Source organism: Ovis aries, chromosome 4, assembly GCF_016772045.2.
Source record: "Ovis aries strain OAR_USU_Benz2616 breed Rambouillet chromosome 4, ARS-UI_Ramb_v3.0, whole genome shotgun sequence".
Lineage (NCBI taxonomy): Eukaryota > Metazoa > Chordata > Mammalia > Artiodactyla > Bovidae > Ovis > Ovis aries.
The window spans coordinates 6,048,607-6,062,383 of NC_056057.1; the positions used below are offsets into that span (position 1 = coordinate 6,048,607).

The 13,777-nt window shown below is 59.4% G+C and overlaps 1 protein-coding gene across 5 annotated transcripts in view; it reads left to right on the top strand.

Moving 5' to 3' along the window:
• Window positions 1–13,777, top strand: part of GRB10 (growth factor receptor bound protein 10) — a 210,418-nt gene that overhangs the window by 136,514 nt on the left and 60,127 nt on the right. For all 5 annotated transcript variants that reach the window (XM_060414420.1, XM_015095173.4, XM_060414417.1 and 2 more), the window contains 2 exons: window positions 3,430–3,631; window positions 9,395–9,536. In XM_060414420.1, the coding sequence (XP_060270403.1) occupies window positions 3,465–3,631; window positions 9,395–9,536 (309 nt within the window). In that variant the 5' untranslated portion in view covers window positions 3,430–3,464. The remainder of the gene's footprint in view (window positions 1–3,429; window positions 3,632–9,394; window positions 9,537–13,777) is intronic.

Sequence of the window (13,777 nt, forward strand, 5' to 3'; positions counted from 1 at the left end):
CTTGGCGGGCACAGCCGGCGGGTTTCAGAAATACGCTGTTGTTCGGTCGCTCAGTCGTTTCGGAAACATGTGAGGAAGGTAACTGTAAGGCCGGACCCCCGGGGCCATGATGGGCCGCCCCTCCTCTCTCTCCCGCTGGGGGGGACGTCCCTAACAGAGGGAGCCTCCCAGATCCCGGGGACCAATGACAGCACACCTCACCAGCTAAAGCCGCCCCACCCCAGCCATGTAGAAGGACCTGTCAGCCCGCGATGCCTCAGCCTGGCGACCTGTCCGAACCCCCGTCCATCTAGCCTGCGCATCCCTCGCAGTGAACATATAAAAGCCACCCCCAACACGGTCCGGGCGCGGACTTCTCGACCTGCCTCGTTCGGGTCTGGGAACCCCGCCCGGGAGCGCTTTGCCATTAAAAAGCCTGTCAGACACTTTCTTGGTGTCCTGATCTTTTACCTAACAGTAACTTGAAAGAAAATCTGCTTAAGGGGAGATTTTCTCGGCAGACATCTGTCAGAGAGTGGGAACACTATTCCTGTTTGCTTTCTAAAGCAGGATGAAAGCCAGGAAAACGGTGGCCTTTGTGTTAATCGAGTGGGCCACCCCGCTGGTGACGAAACGCCCTCAGATCCCCATTGTGCTCCCGCGCTGCTCATCCATGCCAGGGCCTCCCGTCCACGGCAGAGGCTGCTGCCCACAGCAAAGGCTGATTCTGTAAGTCCAGTGGACTTGGCATGTTATCCTACTGATTCTGAAATGGTCCGTTGAGCTGGAAATCCTGAGTTGTTAATAAGGTGCGGGTGGCACGTGGACTTAATGTTTTTCAGAGTTTAAGATGAGCTGCGATTACAGATCCGTTGCATGTCAGTGAAGGAGATGAGTGGCCTCCCTGATGGACACATTCTAGAACGTTACAGAAGTTCCATCTGAGAACTCCAGTGCAGCGACCACTTTTTTCTCAGATGTCTAGCCAAGGGCTCCGGAAACTGCAGCAGAGGTCTCCTGATAGAGCTGGCTCTGTTCAGGCAGCCGTTGTCCAGTTGCCAAATGCTGCTTCCCACTTTACTCATGAGGACCTAAGCCCACTGGCCATGCAGGGACCCCCTGCAGGGGTTTCTCTGATTTGTTGGGGTCCTTCACCAGCCTCCTGCCCCCCCAAGCTCTGTGCAGAAGCCCTGCCTGCTGGCTCCCACGTTCTCCCTTGCGATGGATTAATTTTGATTTCATGGTTATTATTAATTATTGGTACAGCATATTGTCTCTTTAATATCTGTCAATATTTAATATTCGACAATGCACTCCCCCTGAGCGCCCTCCTTCTCCCCCAATGCTGCTCCATTCATCCTGCCTGGGCCCCTGTCCTTGGCTCCAGCAGGACTGCATGCTCGTCACAGCTCTTTCAGCAGCCTCCTGCCCATTTTCCCATCCATCTGTGTGTCTGTCTGTCCTCCTTGGGGCCCTACCTGCTGCCTGTAGCATCTCGTCTGGTCCAGGCCCTCCCCAGACTCCTAGTCTGGGCACCACCGCCTGTGGGAAAAGGGAACCTTGGGAGGAGGCTGTTCTGTGGTTTTCCCACCTCTGCTTGGGTCTCCCGTGCCTGCACTCCATCCCCCATCCTAGCCTCCTCCAGCCTGTATACCCCCACCCCCGCCCCCTGTGCCCTGCAGCTTCCATGCCTTCTAGAAGGGCTTTTTTTGTTCCATTTGGTTTGTTTCTGTCTCCTTGTGTGCTCCTGCCCAGGGAGACAGCAAGGCTGAATGAAGGAGGGAGCAGAGAGGCAGGGGAGGTCAGTGTTCTGAAAAGATCCGTGAGTTCATTGATCAGTACACACCTGGTGAGGTCACCTTGGCAGCTGCAAACTTGTGATCAGGTTCCCTTCTGGTGTGATCTGGGACGAGCTGCCTGCCCGCCCAGTCCCACCCTCTCCCCCACCCCGTCCCGGACCAACCTCCTCACCTGTTAAACCAGGTTAATAATCACCACCCTATGGTCACTGATAGGACAAGTGAGTGACATAGAGCAAATAAATAGCATTGACTGAGTGTTTGCCCTGCTCCAGGCTCTGTCGCAGAGCGGGTAATAACTCACTGACCGCATGCCCGCCTGTGGGCCGGGCACCCCTGTGAGCTCCAGTCAGAGGTGCAGGCGTGGGAGATGGAGACCTGAGGCCGAGAGCTGGCCCTGAGTCGCGGGGGCGGGGCCGGGGCAGGCCGCCTGACTGTCTGGGCCCTGAGCTCTGGTTTGCTCCTGGGTGACCCCGGGTTGTTGGGAGCAGATGGACTGTGAATCGGGTGACGTGTGACCTACTGCTAGAGGCAGCCCCGGCTGTGCGGGCCGCATTGGTGAACAGTGACAGGCCTCCGGAAACTGAGTGCATGAGATGTCCCTTTGCTGCATTTGAGGTGCTTATTGTGGGGAGTTGGGCTTCCTGGGTGGTGCTAGTGGGAAGGAATCCGCCTGCAGTGCAGGAGACTTAAGAGACGCAGGTTCAGTTCATGAGTAGAGAAGATCCCCTGGAGGAGGAAATGGCAACGCACTCCAGTATTCTTGCCTGTAAAGCCCCGTGGACAGAGGAGCCTGGTGGGCTGCAGTCCGTGGGGTCACAGAGTTGGACGTGACTGAGCGACTGAGCACGGTGTCTGAGGAGTTGGCAGGCACACCCGTGGAGGCTGCGTCCATTTCTGTGGGGTCCTCGGCCTTATTGCCGTGCACGTGGTGGGGGGCTGTCTGCTCTACCCAGAGCCCTCAGAGTCAGGTGTCACTGCCATCTAAACACAGCTTCACAGAAACATCTAGGATGATGGTGGGCCAGTGTCAGCCTCGCTGAGGCATAGCATCACCTGTCGGGGTCCCTCCGTGCTCATCTCTTTCTGGCCTTCTCATATGCGGCCTCAGGCCTTCTTGTACACGGACAGGCTTCCTCTGGTTCTCAGGCACCCAGAGCCCTGCAGGTATCCACCCTCGGAGCCCATGTGCCTGGGGAGCAGCCCTGCTGGCCTCGCAAGGCGAGCTGCTCCCCGTTCCCGTCTCTCTGCTTCTTGTCTGGAATTTCGGGGAAGGGAGCAGCCCTGATTGGCCTTATTAGGGCTCCGTGTGCCCCTGGGACCCACCAGCTGGGCTTCGGGCAGAGGGTCCAGGCTGTGTGGGCTCCCCGACCCCGAGGGGCGTGTGAGCTGAGCAGATGCCCTGAGAGAGTCTTCTGTACAGACAGGAAGTGCAGGTGGGCTCCCATTACGGGGCTGCTTCTGGTGGATCAGCAGGTAATACCTGTAACCCATGGGTCTTCACAGAAAGCTGTGCTTGTCTCAGGCAGCGTCCTCCATCTGCTCCTCGTATTTTAAAGTGCCGTGAGCTTCGGAGCCCGGTCCCTGGGCCGCCCGCCTGGCCGTGACCACTCACTGCTGCTGACGCTTGTCTCTTGCTCTCCACGCACAGAGGACGACCTGGACTTGGAGGCACTGGTGAACGACATGGACGCGTCCCTGGAGAGCCTGTGCGCAGCCTCGGAGACGGCGCCCCTCCTGCACAACGGCCAGCACAGCCGCGGCCCGGCCCCCGGAGCCAGGGTCCTGCAGCCACAGGCGGCCCCGAGGCAGAGGGTGCAGCGGTCCCAGCCCGTGCGCATCCTCGCGGTCAGGTGGGCCCTGCCTCCCCCCGGGGAGCAGAGGGTGGGCGGTGGGGTCACTCCACCTCCCCAAGGGGAGCAGAGGGTGGGCGGTGGGGTCACTGCACCTCCCCCTGGGGAGCAGAGGGTAGGTGATGGGGTCACTGCGCCACCCGCCTCCCCCCGGGGAGCAGAGGGTAGGCGATGGGGTCACTCCACCTCCCCCTGGGGAGCAGAGGGTAGGCGGTGGGGTCACTGCGCCTCCCCGTCTCCCCCCGGGGAGCAGAGGGTAGGCGATGGGGTCACTCCACCTCCCCCTGGGGAGCAGAGGGTGGGCGGTGGGGTCACTGCGCCTCCCCGTCTCCCCCCGGGGAGCAGAGGGTAGGCGATGGGGTCACTGCGCCTCCCCATCTCCCCCCGGGGAGCAGAGGGTAGGCGATGGGGTCACTCCACCTCCCCCTGGGGAGCAGAGGGTGGGCGGTGGGGTCACTGCGCCTCCCCGCCTCCCCTCGCCCACCTCCCCCCGGGGAGCAGAGGGTGGGTGGTGGTGTCACTGCGCCTCCCCGCCTCCCCTCGCCCACCTCCCCCCGGGGAGCAGAGGGTGGGCAGTGGGGTCACTGCGCCTCCCCGTCTCCCCCCCGGGGAGCAGAGGGTGGGCGATGGGGTCACTCCACCTCCCCCTGGGGAGCAGAGGGTGGGCGGTGGGGTCACTGCGCCTCCCCGTCTCCCCCCGGGGAGCAGAGGGTGGGCGATGGGGTCACTCCACCTCCCCCTGGGGAGCAGAGGGTGGGCGGTGGGGTCACTGCGCCACCCGCCTCCCCCCGGGGAGCAGAGGGTGGGCGATGGGGTCACTGCACCTCCCCCTGGGGAGCAGAGGGTGGGCGGTGGGGTCACTGCGCCACCCGCCTCCCCCCGGGGAGCAGAGGGTAGGCGATGGGGTCACTCCACCTCCCCCTGGGGAGCAGAGGGTGGGCGGTGGGGTCACTGCGCCTCCCCGCCTCCCCTCGCCCACCTCCCCCCGGGGAGCAGAGGGTGGGTGGTGGTGTCACTGCGCCTCCCCACCTCCCCCCGGGGAGCAGAGGGTGGGTGGTGGTGTCACTGCGCCTCCCCACCTCCCCCCGGGGGTCAGAGGGTGGGTGGTGGTGTCACTGCGCCTCCCCACCTCCCCCCGGGGAGCAGAGGGTGGGCGGTGGGGTCACTGCGCCTCCCCGCCTCCCCTCGCCCACCTCCCCCCGGGGAGCAGAGGGTGGGTGGTGGTGTCACTGCGCCTCCCCACCTCCCCCCGGGGAGCAGAGGGTGGGTGGTGGTGTCACTGCGCCTCCCCACCTCCCCCCGGGGAGCAGAGGGTGGGTGGTGGTGTCACTGCGCCTCCCCACCTCCCCCCGGGGAGCAGAGGGTGGGTGGTGGTGTCATTGCGCCTCCCGCCTCCCCCCGGTAGTCAGAGGGTGCGTGGTACGGCCCTGGTGCTGGGCTCTGCTTGGCAGACCCCTTCTTTCCCTCCGTGCAGCAGGGCCGCTAGGGGTGGGACCTGGTACCCAGTTCAGTTCAGGTCAGATCTGTGTGCACCGGCTCTGTGCCAGGTCGATGGGGTGTGTAGAAACACATCCAAGGACATTATTGTGTTGGTCGCTCAGTCACACCCAACTCTTTGCCGTCCCACGGACTGTCACCCGTCAGGCTCCTCTGTCTGTGGGATTCTCCGGGTTAGAATGCTGGAGCAGGTTGCCATCTCCTTCTCCAGGGGATTTTCCCCACCCAGGACTCGAGCGCAGATCTGCATGGCAGCAGATTCTTCTCCAACCGAGTCACTGGGGAAGCCCGAAGTGAGTGGACAGCCAAGTGTCCCTGGAGGGCTCTCAGACCTCACTGCCCTGCACAGGGCCTGGGACAGAGATGTGCAGCCTGACCATGTTTCCCAGGGGCCCGGCCTTCACGGAAAGGACTCTGGGGAGTGGAGGAGGCCTCCCTGGAGGAGGCTGTTTTGCTGAAAGGTTTCACTTTCATCTCAGGTTCAAAGGGTTTGTTAACAAAATAAGCCACTTGTGATATACGTAAATAATACCAGTATTTATTAAAGAATTATCTAGCTTACTTTCAATACACTAACATTAAAAGAAAAGAGAGACAGAGCAGAGAATACATCACCAAATTGGGTTTTGACCAACGTCCAGACTTAAACAGCGCTGGGAAATCCCACGTCACAGCACATCTGGAGTCCCAGCTGGGAAAGGTCCCAGGCAGCACGTCTGCTCCCTGGGTGAGACTTAAGAGATTGCAGTGTGGGGTTCCCACTTATAACCCCAGGCTGGACTCAGACTGATCTTATCATCAATCTGGGAGCAAATTGCAGCCCTGCTTTCTTGCCAGTGCTGTTTGTTTTGTCGTATAAAACTTGGAATGTAGTTAAGTCTGGGGCTTGGTTGGCCAGGAGTCCCCCCACCCCCAGACTCAACAATCTCAAGATTCCTCCCCCATCTAATCTATGGTGCTGCAAGTCTTCAGCTCACAGCAGGCAGTCACTCCCAGTCACTCCCAGTTGGGCAGTGTCCAGGCAGGTTAGACGCATGGTCAGAGGCCTGCTCTGCTTTGTCTCTGAAGCCTAAACAAGACTGTTTATCTAATTTCCCTAACAGAGGCAGACTTCTAAACTGGGTGTTGAAGGGGAAGTAGGAACTGAGGGGTGGAGTAGAGACTTCCTGAGCAAGAGAGACGATCCCTGGTGTCTAAAGTGGCCCGGCCCCTCCTTTTTTGTGACTGAGTAATATTCCATCACGTGTGTATACCATAATTTCTGTGTCTGCTCCTCCATCACTGGACAACATCAGTAAATAGGACCCACAAAGAAGGACAATTACTATGGGATTCCACTTCCACAAGAAACCCGAAAGCCGCGGGAGCGAGGACGCAGGTAGTGGAGAGGGCTGCCAGAGGCTGGGGTGGAGGCGGGAGGTGCTGGTGGGAGGTGCAGAGGGGCAGCCTGACCCGTGGACGAGGCCCGCAGACGTGCTGGGCAGAGCCACCTGAGTTAGCAGTGAGGGGTTCGGGTCCTGTGTGATATGTTCGCATCACACACGTGCACAGAAGGTGATGCTATTAAACAAGTGAAGGGGACGGGCGTGAACGTCCGGAGGTGGTGGCCAGACCACGGCACCGGGTCACGACAAGTTCTCTCTAAACTCGTCTAGTTGTACACATTGAATACACGTGGCTTCGAGCGTCCGTCAGACCTCAGGGGTGGATTAGAAGAGAGATCCCGACAGGTGGGGTGAGATCCGGAGCCTGCGGGAGCTGCTCCCAGGGCAGAGGTGGGAAAGGCGAGCGAGGCTGGACTTGGGTTAATTGGCAGGTCATTGCGGCAGCCTCGGTTCATGGTGGGGGATTCAGAAGCCGTTTCAGCGACCAGCCGGAGTGGAGCTGTCCTGACCAGGGATGGTGGAGGGCGTGGAAGAGATCTGTCAGCTCCAATTTGGAGAGGCTGGGGGCAGAGTGTCGGGGCACTTCAGCTCTGTTTCTGCCTGGGAGGGGGGAAACCTCGGGGTTGTGAAGTGGGGGTGATGGAAGACCTGGGCGGAGACTTCTGTGAAACCCAGCAAACAAGCTCTCTGTGACCCCAGAGGCCGCTGCTGGCTCTGGTGGGTTTTCAGGTGGGGGTAGGTAAGGGGTGACACCTGCTGCCTCTCTGGGCTTCTAGGGGAGGGTGTGCAGTGTGCTGTGTCTTAGGCATCTGTTGGCTGCAGCATCTTCTGGGTCTCCTTTCCTTCCCTTTTGGGGAGGGAGCTTTCCCTCTGCTTCCAGAAACTTCTGTGAGCCTTCTTTCCAGTCCAGTATCCCAAGGCTTCTACAGCCAGATGACTCTTTTGCCCAGGGCGGCCAAGTCTGTCTGCAGAAGGGGACCAGAGTAAATACGGAGCTGTCTGCAGCGGGGCACAGCAGCCTGGGTGGCCTGGGGTCGCTTTCTTCTCTGCTTCCTGCGCTTTGTCGCGTCCGTCCTTCCCGTGGGTGGACCACTTTGCTCCCTCCACCAGCACCCTCGTGTTCTGAGCTCCTGGTGAGTTCAGTCTGGGGGGAGAGAGTCTTTTCTCCGAGCTTCTCTGGGTCTGGAGGGTGTCAGCCGCCCACATGTGGCGGCCTCGGGGAGGCCCAGCGGGATGGAACAGCAGCCGTGGTGACGGTGCCTGAGGCTGGACCAGGAGATGGCAGACGCAGTGCAGGAAGGCCTGCTTTCCTGCCAGCTAGCTGCCCAGGACCCTTGCCTGGGATCTGGCCGTGCTTGTCCTTCCGCCCGGGGGCTGCAGCTTCTGAGTCCCATGGGACAGATGGGCTCAGGGTAGGAGGCATGCCCGCTGCTGGAGAGTGGACCCTGGCTCCAGGCCAGCCTTTTCTCCAGCGATGCTTCTTTTACTTGCAGTCCCGTCGTTTCTAACGGGCAGGTGCCTTGTTAAAGATCAGGTGACCAGTCAGTATAGGATGCCCAGAGGCTCGTTTTGTGAACGGGTCTGCTGAGGACTTCCTGTGCTCACGAGCACCTCCCGTGTGCTAAACCCCTCCTGTGTATGAGCAGCTAATGAAGCGGCCACTGCAGCCTCACCGAGGGGGTGGTGTGGCGGCTTCTCATCCCCAGGTGAGGAAACTGAGGCGCCGGGGCCAGGGACTTGGCCCACACCTGGTGAGTGGACGCAGACCCAGGTGAGGGCTTGAGGAAAAGTCCGCCAGCTCCTGGATTTGGAGGGGTAGGGACCAGAGCGTTGGGGGCAGCTCAGCTCCGTCTCTGCCTGGGGAGGGGAGAGTCTGGGGCGGGGATGATGAGACTGTCACGCTGCTGGAGAGGGCTCAGGGAAGCAGGTGCTGAGCAGCAGCTGGAGGCAATGCATGGCGATGGTTGGAGAAGGAGGGACTGTAGTGAGGGGGGCTGGGGGCTTGTCCTCATCTGGACAGGTGGACAGGCGAGGCCCCACCCTTCCTCCCGTCCCTGACCTCGCCCCCTGCGTCTCAGCTCCACTGATGCAGCTAATCAGAGAGGGATGGATTCCGTGGCCACAGGCCTCTTGAATGGGATTCTTTTCAGTTATGTCTAATGTCACTTAGATTTTTGCTTTGAGTGATGCTTGTGAACTATTATAAAGGAAACACGGGACTTCTTAAAAAGAATAATTTATTAAGGTAAAATGCACGTAGTGTAGACTGAATCACCGCATAGTACATGTTCGGTGGCAGGTAGGGCACCCCCAAGACTATGCAGTACGCCCACCCCAGTCTAATTCCCGAGCATCTCCCTCCAAGACCCTCCCTAAGCTCCCTGACACCCTGGCCCTGTGATTATAGGAAGGGTGTTCATCTATTCCATCTATCTGCTGAACTTTTTTCATCTTGCAAATCTGAAACCCTGTCCCCATTAGAGGCTGACTCCCCGCCCCCTGTCCCCAGCCCCCACCCTCCACCTCCTTTCTGTGTGTGCTCATTTTGGGTGGTTCATTGCAGTGCGGGCCTGCGGGCTCAGTCTTTTGCACCGGGCTTACTCAGCAGGGTGTCCCCACGGGCCGCCTGGAGGGAGCCTGTGTCAAAAGCCCCTTCCTGTGGCGGCTGTGTGACACCCCGCTGCACACTGATGCCACATCTTGGCATCCGCTCACGGTGACTCCCACCTGCGGATGGTGGCGAGCTGTGCAGGGTGTGGTGTGGGTTGAGGTGGCCAGACACCCTTCTGAGCCCCTCCTGCGGGTTTCTGGGCAGATCCCCCAATGTGGGCTGCAGGGTCCCGATGTGGCAGCTTCTGACGGGCGTCATCTCTCCCCGCAGGCGCCTGCAGGAGGAAGACCCCCACTTGAGGACTTCGTCGCTGCCAGCCATCCCCAACCCCTTCCCCGAGCTCTGCGGCCCTGGAAGCCCCCCTGCGCTCACACCCGGCTCCTTACCTCCTGGCCCGGCTGCTGCGAAGCAGGTGAGCCCAGCCTTGGTAGGAGCACCAGGCTGCTCGTGGGTAGAGTAAGGACGCACGAGCTGGCCCATGGCCCAGGGAGGAAGGGAGGGACACTCTGCGGTCTTCACTCTTTCTTCTTCTCCTGGTGCTCCCACAATTGTTGCCTGGTGGGCCTTTTCAGTCTGTCAGCCAAGATGCTGCTTAGGTCTGGGAGGTTTTAGAAACCACATTTAGGACATTTTTAGATGTTTATATGTTATACAAAGACTCCCATAAAAACGATAAATAATACTAATCATTTGGTGCGGAAAGATGAATTTCATCCTCTGAAAAAAGTGTCACCACTGTCGTCTTCGTCTGGATAAATGAGGCGTTAAACCTGGGCTCTCCCAGGTTCCTGGGCTGGACGGTAGTTGAAGAGTTTGTAACATTCCTGACTTTGAGTAGGATCTGCTCAGGGTGGAGGGATTTCAACTTGACCTAGAAGGTGACAGCCACCTTTTAAACCAGCAGTTTCTGCCGTAAAGTGAGACTGGGAGGTGCCTATTTTATAGACATCATCCCCAAGGGAGGACGCAGGCTGAGCTTCAGTAAGTCAAGGTCAAAGCACCAGTCATCAGCTTGTCAGAGGGGTGGGCCGGCAGCTCCGCCCTCCCGGTTGGCAGGGCCTGGGCCCGTGTGGCTGGCAGGCTTGGGAGGGAGGCCAGCGATGCTCTCTCTACCGTGGGGTATGCAGTGTCATACCCCTCTCAGAGTCATGTCCACCTCTTTCTGAGTCCATGGACTGCAGCCCACCAGGCACCTCTGTCCATGGGATTTGCCAGTCAAGAATACTAGAGCAGCTTGCCGCTTCCTCCTCTAGGGGTTCTTCCTGACCCAGGGATCGAACCTAGATCTCTTGTGCCCCCTGCATTGGCAGGTGGCTGCTTTACCACTGTGCCACCTGGGAAGCCCATGACACTCTACTGCGTGGTATCATAATAATAACGACAATAACAACAGTAATCACGACAGCAGCAAAGATGACGGCAACACAAACGTTCACTGAGTGAGGTCTCTGTACCAAGTACTGTTCTCAGTGGTTTATATTATTTATGTGCAATAAATGCTTTTACTCCTCAGAACAAGCCTAAGAATTAGGTGCAGATGGCAGCTGTGTACTGCATCTGGGAAACTGAGGCCAAGCTGTGAGAGGTGGAGGTGGGGGGCCCCAGTGTGGGTGGGGGAGCTTGGGGGGCCCACTGTGGATGGGGAGCTGAGGCGGCCCAGAGTGGGTGGGGGAGTGGGGGGCAGTGTGGGTGGGGGGGCTGGTGGTAGTGTGGATGGAGGAGCTGGGGGACTGTGGGTGGGAGAGCTGGGGGGATTGTGTGGATGGGGAGTTGGGGGACAGTGTGGGTTGGGTGGCTGGTGGGGACAGTGTGGATGGGGGAGCTGGGGGGGTCATGTGAGAGGGGGAGCTGGGAGGGCCACTGTGGATGAGGAGCTGAGGCGGTGCCCACTGTGGATGGGGAGCTGAGGCGGCCCAGAGTGGGTGGGGGAACTGGGGGACAGTGTGGGTTGGGTATCTGGTGGGGGCCCCACTATGGATGAGGAGCTGAGGTGGCCCAGGGTGGATGGGGGAACTGGAGGGCGGCGTGGGTGGGGGAGCTGGGGGCCCCCACTGGATGAGGAGCTGAGGCGGTGCCCACTGTGGATGGGGAGCTGAGGCGGCCCAGAGTGGGTGGGGGAGTGGGGGGCAGTGTGGGTGGGGGGGGCTGGTGGTAGTGTGGATGGAGGAGCTGGGGGACTGTGGGTGGGGGAGCTGGGGGGATTGTGTGGATGGGGAGTTGGGGGACAGTGTGGGTTGGGTAGCTGGTGGGGGCCCCACTATGGATGAGGAGCTGAGGTGGCCCAGGGTGGGTGGGGGAGCTGGGGTCCCCCAGTGTACGTGGTGGAGCTGGGCAGGACTTGACCCCCGGATCTGGCGCCTCTGATTTTAGGGACACTAGGTGTCCCTGGGCCCTCGGTGTTCCCTCTTTGCAGCAAGCGTATTCAGAAGCTGCTTTGCCTTTTCCACTGGAACCACTCTCCACCTCCTTGTCCTCAGGCATCATGCACCACACGTCCTCTTCCTCTGCAGACTTATCCCCGGCCGCGTGGGCTCTGCACTCAGGAGGGAGACGTTCCTCCAGGGTTCGCCTGAGCTCTACTGCCTGCTGACCTCACGCCTCGTGAGCCCCCCACCCCCCGCACCCCACGTCAGCACCCAGAGGCGAGGTCAGCATCCCCAGCCGCGGCCGTGCTGGCCAGGCTACAGCCCTCATCACATGCCTGCAGTCCGTCAGGGACGTCTGTCTCCCTGGTGACCTTCTGCTTCACATTAGGGTCTAGACAAGCTGTCTGTGGATTGGGCATGGAGGTTGTTTACAACATTACCCATCCTAAAATAAGACCATGAAAATATGCTCTGGCTCTCCCAGTGGCTGGCAAGGAAACAAGCCTCCACCCCGTGGACTGTCCAACTCTGTAAGCAGAAGCAGGTCACCCAGGGGCTTTGCCTGCTGTTTTTCTTGGGATCGGAGCTAGTTCCTCCACGAGAACTTGGCATCAGTGCCTCTGTTTCTGTTCCTGAGATAGCACCCCCCTTTGGGACCAACAACCAGGAAGGATGCACCACACTTAGCCCTACTTGTAGAGACTTGGTGTTCTTCCTTGTTGTCTAACTGGCTCAAAGGGATGTCTCTTTGCCACAGTGCGTCCTCACTTTTGATCTCCTGAAGCATGTGTTTTGTTGGTGCCACTGGTGTTGATGCCTCACAGTCTCAAGCACCCTCACCAGCTCAGTGTCAGGCTGTGACGGCAGTGGGGAGCCTCCTTTGCCACCTACCTGAGGGCAGGAGAAACCTGCCGTGCCCTCTCTTCCTGCTGAGTCGGAGGAAACGGGGATCAGCAACCAGTCGGAGCTCTGAAGTGGTTTAAAGATGGATGCAGCGCCCTGGGTGCAGGAGACTCACCTATTCCCTGGAAGAAGGAGGTCAAGAGGGAACGAGGACACTGTCAGAAGGAGCTGGGTGCAGGGGGCGTTGGACGCCTCTCTCTGGTCACTAGACGAAGCGGGTGGAAGGAGCAACACATTCGAGCAGCCACTTGAAAGGAAGACGCCTTCTAGCCCCAGCTGCTGCGGCCAGAGGACCTGGAACGTGGTACCGGCCCCAGGTGGCGGGACAAGACCTGGGGAAGACAGGAGTGGGGAAGGCATCCGGGGCCCACAGCACCGTCTGCCAGCCACATTTGCAGGCCTGTGTTTGCCCCTGTGGGGAGTGGGCAGCCACGGAGTCCCAGCAGCCCTGCCTCTCTGGGCTGTGCGGGTGCAGCTCTTCCCATCAGCCCCAGAGACAAACCCAGCCCTTGTCTTTCACCCTGGGGTGAGGATGGCGGGTGCCGTTTCTAAGAAGCACTTCCTGAAGAGGCACAGCTGCAAGTGTGCTGAGTCAGGATGAGTGTGGACCCTGGAGGGGCCCCATGGAGTGGCAGAGGCTGAATTAGATCCTCTGAGGGTCACTTGTGTGTCTGTGGTGGGATCGCTGGAAAGTGTGAGAATCCCTTCCCTCCCATCTGAGACAGATAAGCAAGGCGGCCAGTCAACCAAGTGATATTGACAGGTGGTCCCATGTAGGTCCTACAATCCCACCGGGAAGGCCGGGATTTTTAGCATGTTTCATGGCGGTTGCTGCACGTTTAACTGTCACGGCACCACTCCACACGGCAAGGGGGAGACTGTTTCCATAGTGGGTAGCGCCAGCCTGCTAGCGGCAGTAGCATGGCCAGGCACGGTGGCAGGATGTGAACTTGGCTTGGATGAGTCTGTCACCCCTGGGGTCCTCTCCGCCCCTTGCAGGCCCTGGCGCTGCACCCTCTGGACTTGGAGGAGACCCCCAACTGTTGGGCCTCCTGCGAGGGCCGAAGGAACCTCCTGCGAAATCTCAACCACTAGTGTTTCTCTGGACTATAATATCTTTTAAAATATTAATTCTTTCAACTTTAGATCGTTTATGACAGCATTGAACATCTCTTGGCATCTGTAGCTGTCAGAAGCGCTGGGACAGTGGACACTTAAATTATCTGTGTCTTTCATGGGAAAAAATGCCCGTACTTTTACCAAAAATCTTTAAGTATGTGCCTTGCCCAGTATGGGTGTTTGTGAGCGGGTCCTGCTGCAGAATGAGGAGCCAGGAGAGCAGAGCAAACAGCTGCCAGGGTCTGCACATAGGCAGGCTCAGAAA